The sequence below is a fragment of the Mustelus asterias genome, chromosome 19, assembly GCF_964213995.1.
Source record: "Mustelus asterias chromosome 19, sMusAst1.hap1.1, whole genome shotgun sequence".
In the NCBI taxonomy this organism is placed as follows: Eukaryota; Metazoa; Chordata; class Chondrichthyes; order Carcharhiniformes; family Triakidae; genus Mustelus; species Mustelus asterias.
Window position 1 is genome coordinate 38,027,979 of NC_135819.1, and position 26,850 is coordinate 38,054,828.

Genomic DNA, 26,850 nt, shown 5'->3' on the forward strand with positions numbered 1-26,850 from the left:
CCCCAGTATATCATCTCTAACACCTACTCTCAATTTCCCCAATGCACTATTCCTGATATGTTGCTCCCACTCTCTTACGTGTTCCTACTGTGAAAAAAAATTTATGTATTAAGTCACAAGTAATGCTTACATTAACACTGCAACGAAGTTACTGGGAAATTCCCCGGTGTACCCAAAACCCTGATATTTTATAGTGGTTTGACACAGTTGAGTGGCTTGCTAGAGCACTTCAGATGATCGTTAAGGGTCAAACAAGTTGGTGTGGGACTATAGTCACATATAGACCAGGCAAACTAATGACCACAGGTTTCCTTCCCCAGAATAAACAAATTGGATTTTTAATGATAGTTTCATGGTTACTTCTACTGTTTATGGCTTTAAAAAAAAAACTACATTCAAATTCTCATACTGCCATGGTGGAATTTGCATTCATTAGGATTAGTCTAGACCCCTGGATTAATAATGCAGAAGCAATACCGCTACACTACTGTAACCAATTACATGTATTTCTAAATTGGCAGGTAAATATCAAGCAGAAAACGCTCTGCAGCAGAAATGAAAATTAGCCCAGTAATTGAGACAGTGAAGCATCCAACAGGACACTTGTATTATCTGCAAACGCAAATGATGCAAAACAATTTGCCCTTAATTTTTTTCCTTTCCTGCTCCTGGAAAGCACCTTTTATTTGCTCTGATCAATATCCCCGGTTAAATCAGGAATGAGGGAATTACTTGCAGCATATTATAAGAAATGTAGTAACCACAATTTTAATGCACATTCACCATGCTCTATGCCAAGAACAGAGGTTCGAATATCGCCCTCCGTTTAACAAGACAGCTCGCCTTAGCGGCAACAACCATTTTGTATGACAAAAAGCTCCTTTCACAGTGGCCAGTTCAGAAGAGAACGCAGGCAGGTGGCCACAGCAGTACAAATTGCAATTTATTTTTAAACAAACCATAAACACCATCTAAATAGTTCTCACTTGCCGAGACAATTGAACAACTCTCACCTTCCCACTTGCCTTGCAGCACCAAGGTTCTGTTAATTACAATATCAATTTCTCTCGCACCTTCTTCAACAGCCCATTTTATCTCCTGCAAACGTATCGCCAGTGGAGTCTGTCCAGCAGGAAAACCTGTTGCCACTGATGCATTAAAAAAAAGTCACACTTGAAGCAGAATTGAGGCAAAGGAGTAAGTTGCATTTCTGTGGCATAACCCGTGTACAGGAAGACGCTTCACAACATTATGCAATAATTAAAGACAAAAGGGATTCCATGAAAAGCAATCCCATGGGAAGGATCAGGGCGTACAGAAATCAGTATGGAACCAAAGTCACAATCGAAGAAGTATTTGGGAATCAGGTACAGAATACCAGAAAGCAGGAATGCAGCTGTGCAGTGGAGGATAGGACAAGTCCTACATTGGAAGGGTAGAGGATGCATGTAGCATGAATGGCAGCAGGAGATTATGACGATCCGGATGGAACCAAGTTATCCTTGATATGATAGGAGATTAACATGCTTGGCGAATGAAGCTGTAGGGGCAGGAAAAGGATAAGGGAGGATCGACGGGTATGTGGAACGAACTGCAGTGAAGGATAGTGAGCTCTGTGCGGTTGGATGAGTTAACACTTGAAGGTTGATGCAAGGAGGCCAGACAGCAGAGCACTGAATACATCCAGCCGAGTTAATGAAGGGCTGGGCTAGGGTTTCAGTGGCAGAGGAGAGAGAGATGGGCAGAGGTGAACAGCTGCATAGGCGGAGAAAGTGAGTTTTGGATGGGGGAGGATGCCGAGCAGAACGCCACAATTCAGTGTTAACAACAGAATCTATAAACCTACAATTTCCAAAATCATAATTTAAACGGTGAATGTTAAAATAGCACCAATAAAAAAAATCTAGATCAGGAGTTTTCATAAGAATTATTGCCTAAATATTTACATAATGCATTTTTTTTTAAAGTTCAACATATTTACAGTTTCATCAAAAGGTTAAGTTACTTCCATACCCGATGCAACAGGGATATTGCATGCTATATTCTTCAATGTTTGTACTGCATCAGACACCCGAGATGGATAAACACACACTGCACCAGTAGTAATACCTACAAAAACAGAACAGATCAACTATTCACTCTTTAATAATTTGAACAGTAAGTGTAAGCACGTGTAAACTACACATATACCATGAAAATAAACCCAAAGCACCGCCATACACCACAGATATGGCATTAATGTTTTCCTGTTAAAACAGAAGTGCTTTATGAATTATACACATTTTAATCAAAAACACTTTACCACAGGGTACACCGGCAATCGAGCTGACTGCAGCCTGTGTGCCATGAACACTGCCACACCAACCGGCAATGTCCAAGCCTCTCAGCCCCGTTTATACTTGTATTTCTTACTGCTTTAGGAGCGCCACTTGAACTTCACAGGACTAGAAGTTTGCAAAGGCTGTTCTTAGCACTCTGTTGCCCCACTTTTGTACAAATCCTAAAATCAAAACATCACATCACCCACTCTAGGGTAGCAGGAAATGTAGATACAAAATTGATGTGTGATCCATGAAGACAAAAAGCTGGAGCTACACTTTCTTTCAGTTCCCAAATCTTTCCCTAAGGAAAGAACAGTTTAGCGAATGGGGCAAAATACTCAGATTAAAAATGTATGATATTCTGGAGATTGGTTGGATTACTTATGGAGATCAGGGATTGCTTTGTACAGCTTTCCCTCAGTCTAATATAGGGAGTTTGTATGTTGCGAAAGAAAGAGGTTTGAGGACCTCAGTGGCTTATCATCACTCTAAACCTCATTATACTTTGAATGCATTAACTGGAGTTTACTGAAAAGGCCATTGTGACTGAAGTAAACGCCACAATCATTAACTGTCAGGCCAAGGTATTTTTAATCAATAAAGTTTCCCTTAGCAACATCGTGGTCTTTAAATGAAAGGTCAGGTGACTATTTGGCATCAAGATATGTTAAATGGCTTTTACACTAAGAGGGAAAGGGGTGCAGTGCCTACTGGACTCAGGGAGAGAGTAGAGTGAAAGCTCAGCTCATCAGAAGAGGTGATCTCCTGCTCTACTTTAACTAAATCATTATTAAGAGGTTGCTGGGGAAAGGTAATAGAGAAAGGGCGGCACGGTAGCACAGTGGTTAGCATTGCTGCCTCACAGCTCCAGGGACCTGGGCTCGATTCCCGGCTTGGGTCACTGTCTGTGTGGAGTTTGCACATTCTCCTCGTATCTGTGTGGGTTTCCTCTGGGTGCTCCGGTTTCCTCCCACAGTCCAAAGATGTGCAGGTTAGGTTGATTGGCTATGCTAAAAATTGCCCCTTGGTGTCCTGGGATGATTAGATTAGAGGGATTAGCGGGTAAAATATGTAGGGATATGGGGGTAGGGCCTGGGTGGGATTGTGGTCGGTGCAGACTCGATGGGCCGAATGGCCTCTTTCTGTACCGTAGGGTTTCTATGAACTTAGAGGCCAATGTCAGGAAAATCCTCTCCTGTTCCCAAAGACAAGCATTTTTGAGGAGACATTGATGTATGGTTTGACACACAAATTAAACGCCATGGCCCAATTTCCCTAGGAGCCCAGTAGTGTACAGAGGCAGAAGTAACCACCGCCATGTACTGTTTGGGTCACAGCGGCTTCTTAATTACTTTAAAAGAAACAGTGTTCAACATTGTTCAAGTCCTCCCACCTTTATTATCCATATTCAGACTCTTCAGCAGATCTTCTCTGATTGGGTGTTTGGCTTTGTAGCAGAGTCTCTGGACGTTTGAAAGCGTGTCATCACCAGATAGCGTGGTGAGGTCGATACAGGTAACAGCCTTCAGCAGCCATGCAGCCTGTGAAATTGCAGGAGGTAAACGGGAGGGGATAGGGATAAAGAGAAGAATCAGATTGGCTTGACTGGTCAGATATTCATTTTCTGCTATGACACAAAACATCCTACATTCACAATTGTCAGCTTTGAGGGCAGGAATACATCACAGTTCTGACAGCTGCACTCCTTCTGAATCCTGATGCAAAAGGTATGTCCTTCCTCACGTCTGACAAAGTTAGGTAGAGTATCACTGAACTATCCATGTGCTTAATGTGACAATTGCTATTCTGTCCCACTCCCCACCAAGAATCATAGAATCCTTACAGTGCAGAAGAGGCCATTCAGCCCATCAATACTGCACCAACTCTCTGACAGTATTTTACCCAAGCCCTATCCCCATAATCCCATACATTTACCATGGCTAACCCCATCTAAACTGCACATCTTGGGACACTAAGGGGCAATTTAACATGGCCAATCCACTTAATGTGCACATCTGTAGGAGGAAACTGGAGCACCCGGAGGAAAACCACGCAGACACGGGGAGAATGTGCAAACTTCAGACAGTGATCCAAAGCCGGAATTGAACCCAGGTCCATGAGGCTGTGAGGCAGCGAGGCAGCAGTGTTAACCACTGTGCCATCATGTTGCCCAATTAGTACTTCATGCTATTTGATGTGAACAGAGTATCTAAAAACATAGTTCGAACAGGTTTTTTCCTAACAAGGTCAGTGAACATTCCAATCTTCTAAAAGGGTGTAGATAGTGATAAAGCATTCTAGAAACTGCCGGCTAGATAGAACTTTGGCCTTTTGACTAGTCTGGTTCTCCGACATCAATTTTGATCCAAATGATTGCAGCACTGAATAAAAAGTGACATTGAAAGAAACTTGCATGCGCCCCACAGTCACACAGACTTAACATAAATCAGAAATAAGCTACGCAAACTATTTGCACAGGCCTGTTTGCAGAAGGACTTATCATTGCAAAGCCCAGCTGAGGGAAGGGTTTGAGCAAAGGAAACAGAATCAGCTGGTACTCCAAACTGAACGGATAGCTGGCAAAGAAGCAGATTGCCACGCAGACAAAGGAACAACAGCACAAGTGGCCATTTCACCCATTATGCCTACTCCAGTGCCAGCTCTTCAATCAAGACTATCTGTTCTAACTCTATTTTCCTGACACTTCCATGTAAATTTTAAATGGTAGAATCTATATTTTGAAGAGCATCATACTATCTATTACTCCGGCATATAGATTCTGCACAAGTTCAAAGTTAATTTGAGATTCGGCTGCAATTTCTGAAGGTGCATCCATCTACAAATAGCAAAACTGGGATCGCTTTGTAAATGATTTGATTTGATTTATTATTGTCACATGTATTGGTATACAGTGAAAAGTATTGCTTCTTGCGCGCTATACAGACAAAGCATACCATTCATAGAGAAGGAAACCAGAGAGTGCAGAATGTAGTGTTACAGTCATAGCTAGGGTGTAGAGAAAGATCAACATAATGCAAGGTAAGTCCATTCAAAAATCTGACAGCAACAGGAAAGAAGCTGTTCTTGAGTCGGTTGGTACGTGACCTCAGATTTCTGTATCTTTTTCCTGATGGAAGAAGGTGGAAGGGAGAATGTCCAGGGTGCGTGGGGTCCTTAATTATGTTGGCTGCTTTGCCGAGGCAGCGGGAAGTGTAGACAGAGTCAATGGATGGGTGGCTGGTTTGGGTGATTGATTGGGCTACATTAATGACCTTTTGTAGTTCCTTGAGATCTTGGGCAGAGGAGGAGCCATACCAAGCTGTGATACAACCAGAAAGAATGCTTTCTATGGTTCATTGATGGTGGATATTGAGAAATAACCTTCAAGCCTCAGCCTCAAACTCTCAGTAGGGTTTATGCTGCATCAAATAGTGTGGTACGTGCATCATGTTTATGGAGTGTTGAATCAGTGTAAATATTTCTCAACCACACAGCCCATTTTGTAAAAATCAGCAGCACCAACTGGTGAGAATTCCTAATCTGCCCCATGAAGTTCCACCGTCTCCTTTCTCATTATGATGAGTTGCTGGGTCAGGTCAGAAAACAAACTGAATTTGCTGATTCAGTCAAAACTTTCTACACAGGAAAGAGCACCGTGAAAAAATGATTTATTGCAATTTAGAGACAGCACACAAGAAAAACAGTGCACATCTCCACAAGAGGCTGTTCAGTTTACAGCTCAGAATAACTCTCGGCCTCTCGCTGTCCAATGGCAAGCCAAGTATTTATACTTGAAGAAAGAACCTGCATTAATGTAGCATCTTATTACATTCCCCAGACATCACAGAGCCCTTCAAATTTTCACATTTTGGGATTTTACTTTTTTATACCTCCAAGATACAGATTTTGGGGTCAAATTATGTTTAGGGGTTATTGGCTTATAAAATAACTAAATATGTTCGCACAAGTTTAAAAAGAAACATGTGGCAAAGGAAAGCCGGTTATCAGGTAACTACAGCCTAGAATCAGAGAATCTGCAGTGCGGGAGGAGGCCATTTTGTCCATTGAGCCTGCACCGACAAGAATCCCACCTAGATCTTGTCCTATCCCCATAACCCCATGCATTTACCTTCCTAATCCCCCTGACATTAAGGGGCAATTTATCATGGCCAATCAACCTAACCAACACATATTTGGAGTGTGGGAGGAAACCTGAGCACCCGGAGGAAACCCACGCAGGCACGGGGAGAACGTGCAAACTTGCACAGTCACCCAAGGCCAGAATTGAACCCGGGTCCCTGGCGCCGTGAGGCAGCAGTGCTAACCACTGTGCCACACAAGCCTGGACAAGAGCTCCAGCAAATCCACTGAGCAACAACCAGTAAACAGATGCTGAATTATAACGTGAAAAATGGTACTGCACAAAGCTGAGGAAGCCATGCTCAAACTATACAGCTCAGGCCACATGCTCTGTCATCAGAGATCCTTCAATTAAGAAATAGATTTATCTCCAGTTTTAGACACCCAAATTATAAAGGCTTAGTTATGAAGGTGCAAATGATATTGAAAAGGGAGATTTGAGAAATCACTTTAAGCAATACCAGGACAGTTGGACAAGGGGATGCTTTAAACTACAACTTTATAACTGATGTGATTTCATTCCACAGTTTTGTTAATCCCACCAAAAAAAAAGTAGGCAATTCATCACTACTTCCATTCAGTCTGAACTGTCCACCAATACTCCCTGCTTTCTGAGCCAATTTCATAACCACAAAAGCAATTCATTCGCTACTTATTAAAGAGAGCTTCTAATTTTGGCACAATATGGAGTCACACAGACCGGAAAGGTCCTAGGTTTAATATGGCATACGAAACTTCACTTGTTAAGCTGTGCATGTTTCTTGTGCTGGTACAGAACTTCACCATGGGGGTCTGGCTATGGATTCTCTGTAACAGTAACCAATGGTCAGTTAGTACTGTCCGAGAAATAACAGCGAGAACTGATGAACGGACTCAAGGCAGCTGATTTGTGTATACAAAACCCCAGCTCGCTTTCATTTCCTGCACCCCTTTTAAAATTTCATCATTCAGTTTATATTATCTCTGCTCATTTTCCTTCCAAAACGATCACTTCATATGTCTGATTAAATTTCACTTAAATGTTCGTTGTTTCATTTCACCAGTCTGTCTACGCCTTCCTGCTACTATCCTCCTCGCTGCTTTCTGCTTTCCCAAATTCTGTCTCATAGAACAGTACAGCACAGAACAGGCCCTTCGGCCCACGATGTTGTGCCGAGCTTTATCTGAAACCAAGATCAAGCTATCCCACTCCCTATCATCCTGGTGCGCTCCATGTGCCTATCCAATAACCGCTTAAATGTTCCTAAAGTGTCTGACTCCACTGTCACTGCAGGCAGTCCATTCCACACCCCAACCACTCTCTGTGTAAAGAACCTACCTCTGATATCCTTCCTGTATCTCCCACCACGAACCCTATAGTTATGCCCCCTTGTAATAGCTCCATCCACCCGAGGAAACTCACTGCAAACTTTGAAATTAGTGCCTCTACACCCGAGTCCGGGTTGTTAATGCATATCACCAAGCGTAGTATTCTGAAAATCAACCAATGTTTGAGAGGGAACACGATTGTAAACGTCCATTCGGTCTTAGACCGTCCACCAAGACCCTCTGCTTTCTGAGCCAATTTCATCTCCACAAAGCCATTGCCCCATTAACCCCACGGGCCTTCAATCGGTGAGGAAAGTGCCAAACTGAATACTTACTTGCCACTCCTTGCTCAGATTGCGCCTTGTCTGTATTTGTTCAGCACGTCTCAGCACAGCAGGTTGGTTCACCCGGACTGCGGATATCCAGCCCAAATCTGAATGGAGAGTCAGTTAATTAAAACAGGTTGTTCCTCCCTCTTTTTAAAAAATGTATTTATTAGGTGTCACAAGTAGGCTTACATTAACACTGCAATGAACTTACTGTGAAAATCACACAAAACAGCACAGCCAACAAATTAAAAACAGTGGCAAGTTGAAAAGAATTACATCTAATTATTCAAGATCAAAATTATTGCTAACACTGAAATTAGAAGACCAAATAATTCACCCAACAAAAGCCTGAAAAACCTATCTAGACTTTTCCGACTTACGGTGCGCCAACGTGCCATCTGCACTACACCATGCGTCAGTGCACCAACATACTGGGAGTATTCTAGATGGATTAGCCAAGGTGGGTTAAAAGAACTCCCCCATCTGTATCACGCGGTTCTAAGTGGAAGTTTTACTGCCAGTTACCACAGAAATCACAGAATCCCGATAGTGCAAAAGGAGGCCATTCGGCCCATCGAGCCTGCACTGACAACATCCCACCTGGGCCCTAGCTCCATAACCCCACATATTTACCCTGCTAGTCCCCCCCCCCCCCCCGTGACATCAAGGACCAATTTATCACAGCCAATCCACCTAACCCGCACATCTTTGGATTGTGGGAGGGAACCGAAGTACCCGGAGGAAACCCACGCAGTCACCCGAGGCTGGAATTGAACCCGAGCCCCTGGCGCTGTGAGGCAGCAGTGCTAACCACTGTGCCACCCATGATTGGATCGGAAATCTAAAATCAGGCTTGAGGATCTGTAAGGAACTGGAAGCACCTTGACCCAGAGATAACGTTACAGTTTGCATTGCTGATGAGAATCTGGGTTCAAAGAATGCCAGGCTGGTACAAATGCACAAAGTCAACGGGCATCCAAATTGCCAATGTGTAGTACTAGTGCATAGATCTCATAAAATCACCACGCCACCTTGGTAATTATAAAAAAAGCACATTTTTCTAAGGTTCTTTGCCTTTCCAAAATTCCTAACAATCATCCTTGAATGCAAAACTTTCTCGGAGGCCTGTACTAGCACTTCAGATTCTGAAAGCTTGGTACAGTCGTGCACCGAAATCTCGATAGCGGCTTTCAATGTTGAACGCCTTTATGCTATCGAGAATTCTGTACACGTGAAACATCACAAGATTCACTCTATACTGACCAGGCCTGAGAGAAACTACAGCTCTCAAATTAACTCATATCACGTGCATTCCTTCAGCTCTACACGACTGCATCTTTCAGCTGCCTTGGATTTATGCTCCTGGAATCAAATTTAATAAAGGCAGAGATTCATTCGACATGGTAGATAGGCAGACTGTAATGCAACACACTGATTGCGTGCGGCAGGATGTACTTTACACAAAATCCTCGTCTCTAACTGACCCTCTTGCATTCAACTTATAACAAATTGCAGACCATGCCTAAAAAACCTACATCATTATTACCCTCCCTTCCACTTAATACCCCCAAAATGCCACTTTGAAATAGGATTGCAAAGCATGAGGCTGTTCTTTCAAGCACCTCACACAACCCATATCTAAAAACAAAGTAAACATTACATAAACTGGAAAATAAATTGTGTTGATAGGAAGGCTCAAGTATTCAGAGACCACATTGGGTGGCACGGTGGTTAGCACTGCCGCCTCACAGCTCCAGAGACCCCAGTTCGATTCCAGACTTGGGTCACTGTCTGTGCGGAGTTTGCACATTCTCCATGTCTGCGTGGGTTTCCTCCGGCTGCTCCGGTTTCCTCCCAAAGACGTGCGGGTTGGGTGCATTAGTCATACTCAATTGCCCCTTAGGTGTCCCAGGATGCAAAGGTTAGAGGGATTAGAAGGGTAAATACTTCAGGTTACAGTGCTGGAGCCGAGGTGGGATTGTTATCGGTGCAGACTCGATGGGCCGAATGGCCTCCTCCTGCACTGTAGGGTTTCTATGAAATCCATTATGCAGTTAGTTTACGCCTGGTGCATTATGTCCTCAACATGTGGCACAACTACATTGGCAAGACAACCTCTGATGAACGTTGGCCAACATTTCTTCCCCACCTCCAACATTTGGAAAAAAGTGGAACTTTTATCCCCTTTGCTGGACTGGGGCACAATGAAGTGACGCAGTGCTATTGATGTACACTAGAGGGAGATTCCATTGTGCACTTAGAACCATAACTTGCACAAACTGAGTACTGCGGTAATTTAGTGAGAACTCATGACCTTTAGAACATGAAAATCTCATCGGATAACCACGGTGCCTGGAAAATGCATCCTCCCTTTGCCCTCAGTGCGTATTCGCCACCTAAATCCAAGCTTGCTTTTAGCTCAGCATTATTCCCCGATTATTGCATCTCCTCACTCTCTCACCTTTGTGGAGTGCTGTTATAAGGGGGCCTTTCACTTTGGTTTTTTAACATGAAGGCAACACACCACACAAGCATGTATCACTTTAGTAAATGCATGGACACAGAACAGGACAGGACAGGGCACTGCTGGTTTCAGTGAAAAATCAATAGGTGAGCCTATTTTGAAATTGGAAACAAACGGAGGGCACCGAACCATATATTCGTACAGCCTTCTAGATATACAGAACATTTTGATGAGGCGTGATGTTTCTGTTTGGAATTTAAAGACTACCCCTTGTTTTTACATTTATATTATTTTGTCCCTTACTTGCTGGAACCTGAAGGCTCACACTGGACTAATATGTTTGCATTGTCAACTTCAGGGAACCTAACAGCTGTAATAACCAGGTTAAGAGATACCATTACATAGGAGAGATGATAGCATGAAAAACACCTTCTGCGAAATAGTTAAAGTTTATGTATTATTGTCACAGGTAGGCTTACATTAACACTGTAATGAAGTTACTGTGAAGATCCCATAATCATCACATGCCGGTGCCTGTTCGGGTACACTAATTACTGTTTCAAAACTGGTCAAGTGCACAAGCGGCCTAAAAATATTGCAACGCAAATTCCAGCTTGCAACAACGGGCAAGTCTCCGAATTACTTTCAAAGGACATCGCAACTAACATGGATAGGATAAACTGTACTGCCTGTTTCAATGTTATACAGGAATTTCTATCACAAAGTCTCATTTCTAAGTTGGCCCAGTCAAGTGCCCTTAGACGGTCACATTTATATTCGATACCCCACAGCAACCACCCAAAAGAAAACATCCCAACATTTGATTCATCGGTGCCACCTGATAGGCATATTCACACCACAACTGTCATACTAGTGTAAAGTATTTTCACTTTTTGATTAGTGAATTATCTATTGCTACACATATAGCTAGAATCCATTGTCAGGACCCAGCCTGACACGTAAATTAAAACTTACATTACTCAGAACATCTAAAAGTGCTTTACAGGCAAGCAGTACAAAAGAAGTGTAGTCCCTGTTGCAATATAGAAAATGTGGTCATCAATTTGCACACAGCAAGATCACCAACAACAATGTCTTTCCAGTGAGATTTAAATCCATTATCTTTGACTCACATAAGTAGGAGTGTGCCATTCGACCCTGCTGCATCATTCAATAAGATCACAATTATGGCTTATCACCTATCTCAAGTCACCTTGCTGCATTATTCCCCATACACCTTTGTACTCAGGATCTATATTCTGAATCCACTCAACAACTGATTACTATATGCCCAGGCAGAGAATTCTAAAAATTCACAAACATCTGGATGAAGAAACCCTCACCTCGGTCCAAAATAGAAAACCCCCTATTCTGAGAATATCACCTGTGTTCTGAACTCCTAACACTGACCCTGTCAAGCCTCTTAAAGATTTAGGTTGCAATTCAGTTAACATTCATTCCTTTAGTCTGAATGACATGCTGATTAGGTGTATTGACGCAAACAGATGCCGGAGTGTGGTGACTAGGGGAATTTCACAGTAACTTCATTGCCGTGTTAATGCAAGTCTTACTTGTGACTAATTAATAAATAAACCTTTAAAAAAAAGTACTCCCAGTGTGATCGCGCCAAGGCTTTATATAATTACAGCAAGGCTTCTTCACTCTTCTTTCTTTATCAAAAAGACCAACTAAAATTGCCTTCCTCACTGCTTGCTGTACCTGCAAGGACATTGAGGTCTTAATACCAATTTTTCACAACCACTGACTCCTGCGGCCAATCAGAAAGACATCAGGAATAGTTGCATATATGTGCACTCACCAACATTTCAGTTGCTGACACATTGCATGGCTGCACCTGATGCCTTTCCGGTTCGCAGTAGGAGGTTGGCTCTTGTTTATAATTTTCAGAGCATTGCCACAACAGGTTTAATCTACACACCTAGTTTACACGTCACGGATTTCAATCCTTGCTGCAGGTCCCACTGGTCAACTTAGACATTGAAATGGAAGTTAAAGCCCACACCAAAGTTAAGATTCTGTGTGTTAAGGTTTTGTGGAGGGAGCTTTTATGCAGCCCAGGTAACTCAACCGGTACATACCTTAATCCCAGGGTTCTCATTTCAGTCTCCCTTTGGGTAATTAAAATCATAGAAAGAATCAGAAACCCGACAGTGCAGAAGGAGGCCATTCAGCCCATCGAGTCTGCACTGACCACAATCCCACCCAGACCCTATTCCCGTAACCCCACACATTTACCCTGCTAATCCCTTGACATTATGGTCAATTTAGCATGGCCAATCAACCTAACCCGCACATCTTTGGACTGTGGGAGGAAACTGGAGCACCTGGAGGAAACCCACGCAGACATGGGGAGAGCGTGCAAACTTCTCACAGACTGTGACCCAAGGCAGGAATTGAACCCGGGTCCTTGGCGCTGTGAGGCAGCAGTACTAACCACTGTGCCGTCCAAATTAATTTTTTCTTGAATATTTGAGTCAACATTTTTTATTGATTTTGTTTTTTTTTAAAAAGTGTCCTTGAACTGAATATTTGAATATGCTTAAGGCAGAGGTAGATAGATTTATGATAAACAAGGGTGTGCAAGATTATCAAGGGGGTAGGCACGAATGTGGAATCGAGCTTACAATCAGATCAGCCATGGTCGTATTGAGTGGTGTACTGCTGCTCCTAATACACATGCACTATTACAATCAATTCTCCACATTGGAATTAGAGAATCTCATTCACTGAAACGGGCGGCACGGTGGCACAGAGCACTGCTGCCTCACAGCGCCAGGGACCCGGGTTCGATTCCTGCCTTGGGTCACTGTCTGTGTGGAGTTTGCACATTCTCCCCCCTGTCTGTGTGGGTTTTCTCCGGGTGCTCCGGTTTCCTCCCACAGTCCGAAGATATGTGGGTTAGGCGGATTGGCCATGCTACATTGCCCCTTAGTGTCAGGGGGACTAGATAGGGTAGGTAAGTGGGGGTTATGGGGATAGGTCCTAGGTGGGATTGTGGTCAGTGCAGGCTCGATGGGCTGAATGGCCTCCTTCTGCACTGTATGGATTCTATGAACTTTCATGATTATATATCTCCGTCATTTACTGAATCAGCAGCATGTTTACAGTTACTAAATGAAAGTGGGACTTGATACCAGATCTTGTAATTGGCTAAGGACTGCACTGACCTGAAAATGGATAATTTGAACTTTGTTAGTCTGTCAAGCCAATTTATTTGTCGAGATGCTGCCAGCTGACAAGACTGAAACTTAACACATGCAGCAAATGCTCTCACCAGAATTACAGCACAAATCAACATCGCCTTTCACAAGTCTCCCACCATTTAAGCTTTCTGTTCCTCCTACCAATGAGGAAGCCGCTTCACATTTTCCCACATTGTACTCCAGCTGCTATGTACTTGCCCACTCACTTAACTTGCCTTTATTCCTTTGCAGCCCGTGTCCTCCTCATTGCTTAGTTCCTCACTTGATTTATATAAAGTGCAAACCGAGTGTCCAAGTCACTGATACAGGTTATAAATGACCAAAGTCCCAGTATCGATCTTCTCAGTACTCCACTAATTGCAGCCTGCCGACCCAAAAAATGGCCCTTTAGCATAGGGCTTGGGTCAAGATATGCTGACAAGAAGGTGATTATTCATGGCTCACCGGTATCTGGAAGGAAACGCCCATTTGCTTGTGATGGAATGTAAACTTCTGGAGCTTATGACCCATAAAGCAGAGGTTGTTACAAAGATGGGGTGACAAGATGGTTTGTGTCCTATAGTCAATAGGAGTGAATTTGGACCATCTCCAAAAGAGGAATTAGGAATGGGGGATGGGGAATGGGGAAGGAATAGAAGTTGAGAAATTGTAATTCTCATTGGCATAGCATTACCATGGTTTAGAACATAGAACATAGAAAGCCACAGCACAAACAGGCCCTTCGGCCCACAAGTTGCGCCGATCACATCCCCACCTCTAGGCCTATCTATAGCCCTCAATCCCATTAAATCCCATGTACTCATCCAGAAGTCTCTTAAAAGACCCCAATGAGTTTGCCTCCACCACCACCGACGTCAGCCGATTCCACTCACCCACCACCCTCTGAGTGAAAAACTTACCCCTGACATCTCCTCTGTACCTACCCCCCAGCACCTTAAACCTGTGTCCTCTCGTAGCAACCATTTCAGCCCTTGGAAATAGCCTCTGAGAGTCTACCCTATCCAGACCTCTCAACATCTTGTAAACCTCTATCAGGTCACCTCTCATCCTTCGTCTCTCCAGGGAGAAGAGACCAAGCTCCCTCAACCTATCCTCATAAGGCATGCCCCCCAATCCAGGCAACATCCTTGTAAATCTCCTCTGCACCCTTTCAATGGCTTCAACATCTTTCCTGTAATGAGGTGACCAGAACTGCGCGCAGTACTCCAAGTGGGGTCTAACCAGGGTCCTATAAAGCTGCAGCATTATCTCCCGACTCCTAAACTCAATCCCTCGATTAATGAAGGCCAGTACGCCGTACGCCTTCTTGACCGCATCCTCCACCTGCGAGGCCGATTTAAGAGTCCTATGGACCCGGACCCCAAGGTCCTTCTGATCCTCTACACTGCTAAGAATGGTACCCTTCATATTATACTGCTGCTTCATCCCATTGGATCTGCCAAAATGGATCACCACACACTTATCCGGGTTGAAGTCCATCTGCCACTTCTCCGCCCAGTCTTGCATTCTATCTATGTCTCGCTGCAACTTCTGACATCCCTCCAAACTATCCACAACACCACCTTTTTCTGGGGTTATGACTCTTCTGGACACAGTTCAACATCACTTCAAAGACAAAGGTCATCATCTGTGTTGGGAATACCAAGAAGTTCCTGGGATCACAGAATTATAGAATCCCTGCAGTGCAGGAGGTGGCCATTCGGTCCATCAAGTCTGCACCGGCCACAATCCCACCCAGGCCCTATTCCCGTAACCCCACATATTTCCTCTGCTAATCCCCTGACACGAGGGTCAATTTAACATGGCCAATCAACCTAACCCACGCATCTTTGGATCTTGAGAGATGAGAAACTTCCATGTTGTCTTCACTCCTCCTTGTTAGGTATATGTTATGTCTTGCTTAATGAATTCTATTTGATTCGTAAATACTAGTTATTCATACCTAAAGCACTACTGAGGATCCTTGTATTAGAAATTAAAAATTGGGACCTTAAAAAAAGAATTTGTTTTACTTAGAAAGGGTTTAACACTTCAAACCCCTGAACCTTACACCTCCTACTGAGAAAACCATTTTCCCAGTAAAGCAACACGGGATCCTTTCATCTCAAATAAACTACCCAGGTTTGCTGTCAGAGAAACTTCAGAACAGCTCTCATAACCTCCCTCATTTTACCTGCAAGACACAGTCCTAAAACACCTTATAAACCTCAAAAGTTGTAACAATTGCATGTTCTCAGAGCATGTTCAGTTAAATTTGTTGGAAAGAAAACAACTTGTATGTAATTAAATTCTATAGACACATATTGCATTCAAAGGGATTTCACGTGATGTTCAATCAACCTCCACATCAGTATTTAATGGATTATAACTGCCTCACTGATAACTATGAAAAGGCTCCGTTACTTAACCATTACTGGGCTCCAAAACTGAGACTCCACCGAGCATGCAAATTATTAAATTTCTTTATTTGATTACAAGTGGAACAGTACAGGAGGTTAGCGAATGTTGTCCCATTGTTTAAGAAGGGGAACAGAGACTTCCCCGGGAATTATAGACCGGTGAGTCTCACTTCTGTTGTCGGCAAGATGTTGGAAAAAATTATAAGGGATAGGATTTATAGTTATTTGGAGAGTAATGAATTGATAGGTGATAGTCAGCATGGTTTTGTGGCAGGTAGGTCGTGCCTTACTAACCTTATTGAGTTTTTTGAGAAAGTGACCAAGGAGGTGGATGGGGGCAAGGCAGTGGACGTGGTATATATGGATTTTAGTAAGGCGTTTGATAAGGTTCACCATGGTAGGCTTCTGCAGAAAATGCAGATGTATGGGATTGGGGGTGATCTAGGAAATTGGATCAGGAATTGGCTAGCGGATAGGAAACAGAGGGTGGTGGTTGATAGTAAATATTCATCATGGAGTGCGGTTACAAGTGGTGTACCTCAGGGATCTGTTTTGGGGCCACTGCTGTTTGTAATATTTATTAATGATCTGGATGAGGGTATAGTTGGGTGGATTAGCAAATTTGCTGATGACACCAAAGTCGGTGGTGTGGTAGACAGTGAGGAAGGGTGTCGTAGTTTGCAGGAAGACTTAGACAGGTTGCAAAGTTGGGCCGAGAGGTGGCGGATGGAGTTTAATGCGGAGAAGTGTGAGGTAATTCACTTTGGTAGGAATAACAGATGTGTTGAGTATAGGGCTAACGGGAGGACTTTGAATAGTGTGGAGGAGCAGAGGGATCTAGGTGTATGTGTGCATAGATCCCTGAAAGTTGGGAATCAAGTAGATAAGGTTGTTAAGAAGGCATATGGTGTCTTGGCGTTTATTGGTAGGGGGATTGAATTTAGGAGTCGTAGCGTTATGTTGCAACTGTACACAACTCTGGTGCGGCCGCACTTGGAGTACTGTGTGCAGTTCTGGTCCCCACATTACAGGAAGGATGTGGAGGCTTTGGAGAGGGTGCAGAGGAGGTTTACCAGGATGTTGCCTGGTATGGAGGGGAGATCCTATGAGGAGAGGCTGAGGGATTTGGGATTGTTTTCGCTGGAAAGGCGGCGGCTAAGAGGGGATCTTATTGAAACATATAAGATGATTAGAGGTTTAGATAGGGTGGATAGTGATAGCCTTTTTCCTCTGATGGAGAAATCCAGCACGAGGGGGCATGGCTTTAAATTGAGGGGGGGTAGTTATAGAACCGATGTCAGGGGTAGGTTCTTTACCCAGAGGGTGGTGAGGGATTGGAATGCCCTGCCAGCATCAGTAGTAAATGCGCCTAGTTTGGGGGCGTTTAAGAGATCCGTAGATAGGTTCATGGACGAAAAGAAATTGGTTTAGGTTGGAGGGTCACAGTTTTTTTTTTTAAACTGGTCGGTGCAACATCGTGGGCCGAAGGGCCTGTTCTGCGCTGTAATGTTCTATGTTCTATGTTCTACTTGAATTATCCCACTGCATGCACCATTTTGCTCACTCATAGAAAGCAACACATTTCACGAACTCAGCCAAATATGTCCTCTTGAAGTGTAGGTCCTATTGTAATGTGGAGAATACAGTAGCCAAAATGCAACAACAATTAATGTCTTAATGAGCAGATAACCAAAGTACCCCGACAGTGCAAAAGGAGGCCATTCGGCCCATCGAGTCTGCACCAACAACAATCCCACCCTGGCTCTATCCCCATAAGTCCACGTATTTACCCTAGCTAATTTCTCTGACATCAAGGGTCAATTTAGCATGGCCAATCCACCTAACCTCCACATTGTTGGAGTGTGGGAGGAAACCCACACAAACATGGGGAGAACGTGCAAACTCCACACAGGCAACCACTCGAGGTCAGAAATGAACCCAGGTCCCTGGCACTGTGAGGCTGCAGTCATAACCACTCTGCTGCTTTAAGCAAGGCTGATTGGGAAATGAATATTGACGAAGCCCAACATCTGAAAAGGAGCTGAATTAATTTCTATTTGCCATTACTGGAACCCAAAGAGACAGGGGCCCGATACGGCTTTTTAAGAGCATAAGGACGAGGAGCAGGAGTAGGCCATCTGGTCCTTCGAGCCTACTCCGCTATTCAATAAGATCATGGCTGATCTTTTCATAGACTCAGCTCCACTTACCCGCCTGCTCACCATAACCCTTAATTCCTTTACTGTTCAAAAATCTATCCTTGCCTTAAAAACATTTAATGAGGTAGCCTTAACTGTTTCACGGAGCAGGGAATTCCACAGATTCACAACCCTTTGGGTGAAGACGTTCCTCCTCAACTCAGTCCTAAATCTACTCCCCATTATTTTGAGGCCATGCCCCCGAGTTCTAGTTTCACCCGCCAGTAAATTCCAATGAGTGTAGTCCCAGTCTACTCAGTCTCTCCTCATAAGCCAACCCTCTCAACTCCAGAATCAACCTAGTGAATCTCCTCTGCACCCCATCCAGTGCCAGTATATCCTTTCTCAAATAAGACCAAAACAGTACACAGTACTCTAGGTGTGGCCTCACCAGCACCTTATACAGCTGCAACATAACCTCACTGTTTTTAAACTCCATCCCTCTAGCAATGAAGGACAAAATTCCAAATGCCTTCTCAATTACCTGCTGCACCTGCAAATCAACTTTTTGTGATTCATGCACAAGGACACCCAAGTCCCTCTGCACAGCAGCACGCTGCAATTTTTACCATTTAAACAATAATCCATCTTGCTGTTATTCCTATCAAAATGGATGACCTCACATTTACCAACATTGTACTCCATCTGCCAGACCCTTGCCCACTCACTTAGACTATCTATATCCCTTTGCAGACTTTGAGCATCCTCTGCACATTTTGCTCTGCCACTCATCTTAGTGTCATCTGCGAATTTTGACACGCTACACTTGGTCCCCAACTCCAAATCATCGATATAAATCATAAACAATTGTGGTCCCAACGCTGACCCCTGAGGCACACCACTAGTTACTGATTGCCAACCAGAAAAACACCCATTTACCCCCACTCTTTGGTTTCTGTTAGTTAACCAATCCTCTATCCATACCAATACATTACCCGTAACACCATGCATCTTTATCCTATACAACACCTTGTCAAATGCCTTCTGGAAATCCAGATACACCATATCCACAGGTTCCCTATTGTCCACTGTGCACGTAATGTTCTCAAAGAATTCCACCAACTTACTCAAACATGACCTGCCCTTCATGAATCCATGCTGCGTCTTCCCAATGGGACAATTGATATCCAGATGTCTCGCTATTTCTTCCTTGATGATAGATTCAAGCATTTTCCCTACTACAGAAGTTAAGCTAACTGACCTATAGTTACCTGCCTTTTGTCTACCTCCTTTTTTTAAACAGTGGCGTCACATTTGCTGTTTTCCAATCTGCGGGAACCACCCAAGAGTCCAGCGAATTTTGGTAAATTACACTATGCATGTTATTTCTCCCGCCATCTCTTTTAGTACCCTGGGATTCATTCCATCAGGACCAGGAGACTTGTCTACCTTTAGCCCCATTAGCTTGCCCAACACTACCTCTTAAGTGATAAAGGATAGTTTCTAGGTCCTCCCCTGCTATAGCCTTGTCAATTTTTGTCACATTATTTGCATCTTCCACTGTGAAGACCGACACAAAATACCTGTTCAATGCCTCAGCCATTTTCTCATTTCCAATTATTACATCCCCCTTCTCATTCTCTAAACGACCAATATTTAATTTAGTCACTCTTTCGTTTTATACATTTATAGAAACCTTTGCGATCCGTTTTTATATTCTGAGCTAGTTTACTCTCATAATCCATCTTACTTTTCTTTCCAGCTTTTTTCATGGCTTTCTGTTGACCTTTAAAGATTTCCCAATCCTCTAGTTTCCCACTAATCTTTGCCACTTTGTATGCATTTTCTTCCTATTTGATACCCTTCTTCATTTCCTTAGATATCCATGGCTAATTATCTCTTTTTTTCTACAGTCCTTCCTTATCATCGGTCTATATTTTTGCTGAGCACTGTGAAAAATCGCTTTGAAAGTCCTCCACTATTCCGCAATTGTCCCACCATAAAGTTTTTGCTCCCAGTCTACCTTAGCCAACTCCTCCCTCATCCCTTTGTAGTCTCCTTTGTTTAAGCACAAGACACTAGTATTGCATTTTGCCTTTTCACACTCCATCTGAATTTTAAATTCAACCATACTACGATTGCTTCTTCAGAGAGGATCCCTAACTGTAAGATTAATTATTACTGTGTCATTACACAGGACCAGATGTAAGATAGCTTGCTCCTTCCTAGATTCCATTACATACTATTTAAGGACGCTATCGCAGATACATTCTATGAATTCCTCAAGGCTGCCTTGACCGACCTGGTTTAAAATTGTGATAAACTATCTTGACCATTTCAGCTTCTGAATACAGAAGGAAATATAATAATAGATGCTGAAACTCAGAAAATGTTGGAAATGCTTAGCAGGTTTGGCAACATTTGTGGATAGAGAAAGTAAGAGTCATACAGATCTGAGATGTTGATTGATTCCCCCTACAGACGGTTAGGTGCATTGGCTATACTAAATTCTCGACAAGTGGCGTTCCTGAGGGATCAGTGCTGGGACCTTTGCTGTTTGTAATGTATATAAATGATTTGGAGGAAAATGTAACTGGTTTGATTAGTAAGTTTGCGGATGACACAAAGGTTGGTGGATTTGCGGATAGCGATGAGGACCATCAGAGGATACAGCAGGATACAGATCAGTTGGATACTTGGGCGGAGAGATGACAGATGGAGTTTAATCCGGACAAATGTGAGGTAATGCATTTTGGAAGGTCTAATACAGATAGGAAATATCTATAAGAGTATTGATAGGCAAAGGGATCCGGGTGCACAGGTACACAGGTCACTGAAAGTGGCAATGCAGATGGAGGAGGTAGTCAAGGAGGCATACGACATGCTTGCCTTCACAACCGGGGCATTGAGTTTAAAAATTGGCAAGTCATGTTGCAGCTTTATAGAACCTTAGTTAGGCTGCACTTGGAATATAGTGTACAATTCTGGTCACCACACTACCAGAAGGATGTGGAGGTTTTGGAGAGGGTACAGAAAAGATTTACTAGGATGTTGCCTGATATGAGGGCATTAGCTACGGAGGAGAAGTTGGAGAAACTTGATTTGTTCTCACTGGAACGACGGAGGTTGAGGGACAACCTGATAGAAGTCTACAAGATTATGAGAGGCATGGACAGAGTGGATAGTCAGAAGCTTTTCCCCAGTGTGGAACAGTCAACTACTAGGGGGCATAGGTTTAAGGTGCGAGGGGCAAGGTTTAAAGGAGATGTACGAGGCAGACTTTTTTTTTTACACAGAGAGTAGTGGGTGCCTGGAACTCGTTGCCGGGGAGGTAGTGACTTTTAAGGGGCGTCTTGACAAATACATGAATAGGATGGGAATGGAGGGATATGGTCCCCGGAAGGGTGGGGGGTTTTAGTTAAGTCAGGCAGCATGGTCGGTGCAGGCTTGGAGGGCTGAAGGGCCTGTTCCTGTGCTGTAATTTTCTTTGTTCTCCCTCAGTATACCCGAACTGGCACCGGAATGTGGCAACAAGGGGATTTTCACAGTAACTTCATTGCAGTGTTAATGTAAGTCTACTTGTGACACTAATAAATAAACTTAGCTTCTCAAGTTCAATATTTCTAAACAAACCTCGTCGCCCTTCCGAATTAATTTCTCCCTGTCTGCTTTCCCCTATGGGTTTCCTCCAGGTGCTCTAGTTTCCTCCCACAGTCTGAAAGACATGCTGGTTAGGTGCATTGGCCATGCTAAATTCTCCCTCAGTGTACCCGAACAGGTGCCAGAGCGTGGTGACCAGGGGATTTTCACAATAACTTCATTTCAGTGTTAATGTAAGCTGAATTGTGACACTAATAAATATACTTAAAACACTGGGTGGCACCATGGCACAGTAGTTAGCACTGCTGCCTCACAGCGCCAGGGACCCAGGTTCCCGTCTTGGATCACTGTCTGTGTGGAGTTTGCATGTTCTCCCAGTGTCTGCGTGGGTTTCCTCTGGGTACTCTGGTTTCCTCCCACAGTCTAAAGATTTTTAAGTTTAAAAGTTTATTTATTAGTGTCACAAGTAGGCTTACATTAACACTACATTTACATTAAAATCCCCTAGTCGTCACACTCCAGCGCCTGTTCAGGTACACTGAGGAAGAATTTAGCACGGCCAATGCATCTAACCTGCTCATCTGTGGACTGTGGGAGGAAACTGGAGCACCCGGAGGAAACCCACGCAGACATGGGGAGAATGTGCAAACTCCACACAGACAGTGACCCAAGCCGGGAATCGAACCCGGGTCCCTGGCACTGTAAGGCAGCAGTGCTAACCATTGTGCCACCTCATGTGTTGGTTAGGTGGATTGGCTATACTGAATTGCCCCTTAGTGTCGGGGGGGTAACTAGGGTAAATACATGGTTACAGGGACAGGGTCTGGGTGGGATTGTGGTCAGTGCAGACTCGATGGGCTGAATGGCCTCCTTCTGCACTGTCGGGATTCTACGATGCCAATCCTGCTGAGTGTTTCCAGCATTAAGCTGTCATCCTGGTGATAACTGCTATGAGGATCACACAGACCTGCCCGTCTCCTCCTAACCAAGCTGCCCAGGGTGTGGATTGAAGAGGGACTTTAACCCTGGCCTCACTCAGAGTCAGAGCTCAGCCTCCCAGGGCCATCCTCACCGCTAAATATTCACTCAAACCCCCCCATCCACACAGCTGCTGGGAGCCCGAGCCCGCCACTCAGCCCATCGCCATCCCCAACACTAGCCCAATCCTTACCCAGCGAACAGCCGCAATTCCGGGCCGCCATAGCGCCGAGACACTCTGTAACTTCCGTTCCAATCGTCACTTCCGTCAGACACCAGCCAATCAGCTCCAGGAAGACTGCCCCCATTATAAACTCCAGCCAATCAGCTGGAGGAAAATAGACCCTTTCATTACACTCCAGCCAATCACCTCCATGCAGGCTGCCACTCTATAATGAACCCAGCCAATCAGCTATTGGTAGCCAGCTAATCAACTCCAGGTAGACGGCCATTGAAGTAGAGTCCAGCCAATCAGCTCCAGCAATAATACTAATTCATCAGAGATCTCCAACAACAGACAAGTTTGACATCACCCAGGATGAAGCAGCCTGCTTGAAAGGTGCCCCCTCCACCACTAGCATACAGTGGCAAGCGTGTACTATCTGCAAGATACACTACAGCAACCAAGGCTCCTTCAACAGCACCTTCCAAATTCTCAATCTCTACCACCACGAATGACATGGGCAATTGACGCATGTGACCATCACCACCTTCAAGTTCATCTCCAACCCACACGCCATCCTAAATTGGAACCATATCACTTTTTTTCCACTGCCATTAGATCAAACTCCCAGCACCCCCTCACTTCTGAACAGCACTGTTGAGTATACCTTTATCGCATGGACCAGTGGCTCATCACCACATTATCAAGGGCAATTAGGGACACGCAATAAATGCTGGCCTAGGCCATGACACCCAGGGCGGCACGGTAGCACAGTGGTTAGCACTGCTGCTTCACAGCTCCAGGGTCCCGGGTTCGATTCCCGGCTCGGGTCACTGTCTGTGTGGAGTTTGCACATTCTCCTCGTGTTTGCGTGGGTTTTCTCCGGGTGCTCCGGTTTCCTCCCACAGTCCAAAGATGTGCGGGTTAGGTTGATTGGCCAGGTTAAAAATTGTCCCTTAGAGTCCTGGGATGCGTGGATTAGCGGGTAAAATATGTGGGGGTAGGGCCTGGGTGGGATTGTGGTCGGTGCAGACTCAATGGGCCGAATGGCCTCCTTCTGCACTGTAGGGTTTCTATGTTACATAATGTGGTGATGAGCCACTGGTCCATGCAAGAAAGGAGATGAACTTGAAGGTGGTGATGGTCACATGCGTCAATTCCCTTTGTCATTCGTGGTGGTAGAGATTGAGAATTTGGAAGGTGCTGTTGAAGGCACCATGAACAAGTTAAAAAAAAGAGTTCAACCAATCAGTTCCAGGAAGGCTGTGCATCCTTATAGTAAGAAGTCTCACAACACCAGGTTAAAGTCCAACAGGTTTATTTGGTAGCACAAGCCACAAGCTTTCAGAGCGCTGCTCCTTCATCAGGTGAGTGGCAGTTCTATTCACAAACAGGGCTTATAAAGACACAAACTCAATTTACAAAATAATTGTTGGAATGCAAGTCTTTACAGATAATCAAGTCTTAAAGGTACGGACAACAGGTAATCAGGTAATTGAGTTGGGTCTTTATGTGCCCTGTTTGTGAACAGAACTCCCACTCACCTGATGAAGTAGCAGCGCTCTGAAAGCTTGTGGCTTGTGCTACCAAATAAACCTGTTGGACTTTAACCTGGTGTTGTGAGACTTCTTATTGTGCTTACCTCAGTCCAACGCCGGCATCTCCACATCATCCTTACAGTGCCACCATCAGTCACAAGTAGACTGTCAATTAGAGCCTTGCTCATCAACCCCAAGTTATCCACCCATTCATGAGTGTCCCATCCATCAACCCCAGTAGATCTGTCATTATAGAACCCATTCCATCAGTCTCTAATGTGCATAACTTGTCAGTTATGGGTAAATAAGCCAGGGAGCGGTTCCATCTTGAACCAATTCCACATCAGTGTTCATTACTGAATCCATTTAATGAATTCTGGGTACATAGCCCTTTATTGAACCTCTCCTCTCAATTATAAAGTGTACATTTCCACCGTATCCAGTCAGTATACTATCCACGAACCAGCAATTGCATAGAGAAAACTATATCAATCTGTACACCTTGATAACGCCAAGAACTATCCTTGTGATCTTCTCTGCATCATCACTTCCCAACCTTTACTCATCAGACATTTGATCTTAAATGGTTAATCCCACTAATTTGCTAAATACTTATGCAAAGTAAGAATGTAATGACCTTGACTTGTTCCAAACAACTTGCTTGAAATATCCACTTCAATTCAAGAAACATGAGGTAATCCATACTCAATTCAGTTTTGGAAACAATCTTGCCCTGTATTATTTGATCACATCTTTAAACCCATCAAAAAAATAATACTCATTAAAATTTCTATCACTGCATACTGCTGCCCTGTCTACAGATGGCTAATTTTTAAAGCAATTCAAGGTACAATTTGTGCCAAAAAGATGAAACCCTGAGAGTTAATGTTCGATTGATGTCAGTTATCCACAGGAAATTTTAGTTATATTCTGAAACATTACTACTCGTGCCAGGTCATTTAATTGTCTTATCTGGAATCAGTCATGTAGTGAACTCATTTTCATCTGCAGTGGCTCATTAACCCCCACCCGATCAAGGCTTTGGCACTAAAAATACTCAAATGGTTTGAAATTAAATTGTATATAATACAGAAAAGTCACCCATATGATCTTGCCACATGCATCGTCAGTGCTGCAAGAAATCTCTTTTCAGGTTACATCATCTTGAGTTTGCTCTACACAGAGCAACAATCACCTATCCCTCCCCTCAATTTTATCCCCTCTGCTCTATGGCAGCTGCTCAAAGGAAGACAACGAAGATTGCTTTCTTGGTTTGACAGGCTTATTCTTTCTTCTTAAAAAGTATTAAATGGGGTTAATCATTTTGATTCTTTTCCCCATTCCTTGCAGACAAAGACTTCACTCAGCATCCCCCTGCACTCAGGAGGCAGGGAAACATTAAGTTGTCTCAAGTCAGCAACGCAAGAGGATTCCCAAGTGGAATGATAGAATCTGCAATACCAAAATACTCACTTCTTCCACACACCTGCGCATTAAACACTATTTTGTACAGTTAATTCAATTTGTCCTAGTGACATAAAATAGTGAAACAAGATTCTCAGTCTGACTTGCAATGTAATCTCCGAATATGGTCCACCAAAGCAAAGGCAGGCTTCATTTCCTGGCCCACTTTTATTAATTTTTATCAGGACACAAGTGTCACAAAACATTTTCATAAAAGAGCATTATAAATCAACAATGCAAATTGGAAAAATTAGGAAGAGAAGAAGTGGGACATATCAGGATCAGGCAGTAACTCAAAAGGTCACGCTCAAACCCATGATGGGGTGCAGCATTAAACATAACCAGAGTTTAGTAAGACACTAATTGCTGTAAATAATCAAAGCTGTTAGCTATAGCAGTGAACCATTCAACACTGCCAACCTACATTGTAAACAGATAAGATATACCAAGTGTAGTTCCTGTCACTTAAAGTACTAACATAATTGCTGCAATTACTGCCAACTTTTGTTTTGCAGAGGATGATAAAGAATTAAGATTTCAATAAGAACTCAGATGCAGATCCAATATAGTAAATGTGCATTTAGTTGCACAAAACAGCCAGCAGCAGGGAGAGAGCAGCTGCAAACACCAAAAATTTGAAGATGCAGGATCTGGTGTTTTATGAATTTTTTTCACAAAGTTGTGCGTGGGCCAGTTGAATACTGCATGACGCATCAATTGAGCAAATGAGATGCTGGAAATGGTGACAGATGATTGCATATCATTTAAATGACTAGAATGACAA

General features: G+C 43.6%; 1 protein-coding gene across 1 annotated transcript in view; it reads right to left on the reverse strand.

The window, feature by feature from the left end:
- dera (deoxyribose-phosphate aldolase (putative)) overlaps window positions 1-23,186 on the reverse strand; it is a 43,391-nt gene extending 20,205 nt beyond the window's left edge. The window contains exons 1-5 of the mRNA XM_078235337.1: window positions 23,095-23,186; window positions 8,105-8,202; window positions 3,715-3,862; window positions 2,014-2,109; window positions 1,014-1,148 (exon numbers count right to left, since the gene is read on the reverse strand). Coding sequence (XP_078091463.1) covers window positions 1,014-1,148; window positions 2,014-2,109; window positions 3,715-3,862; window positions 8,105-8,202; window positions 23,095-23,125 — 508 coding nt within the window. The 5' untranslated portion in view covers window positions 23,126-23,186. The remainder of the gene's footprint in view (window positions 1-1,013; window positions 1,149-2,013; window positions 2,110-3,714; window positions 3,863-8,104; window positions 8,203-23,094) is intronic.
- Between the last annotated feature and the right edge of the window lie 3,664 nt (window positions 23,187-26,850).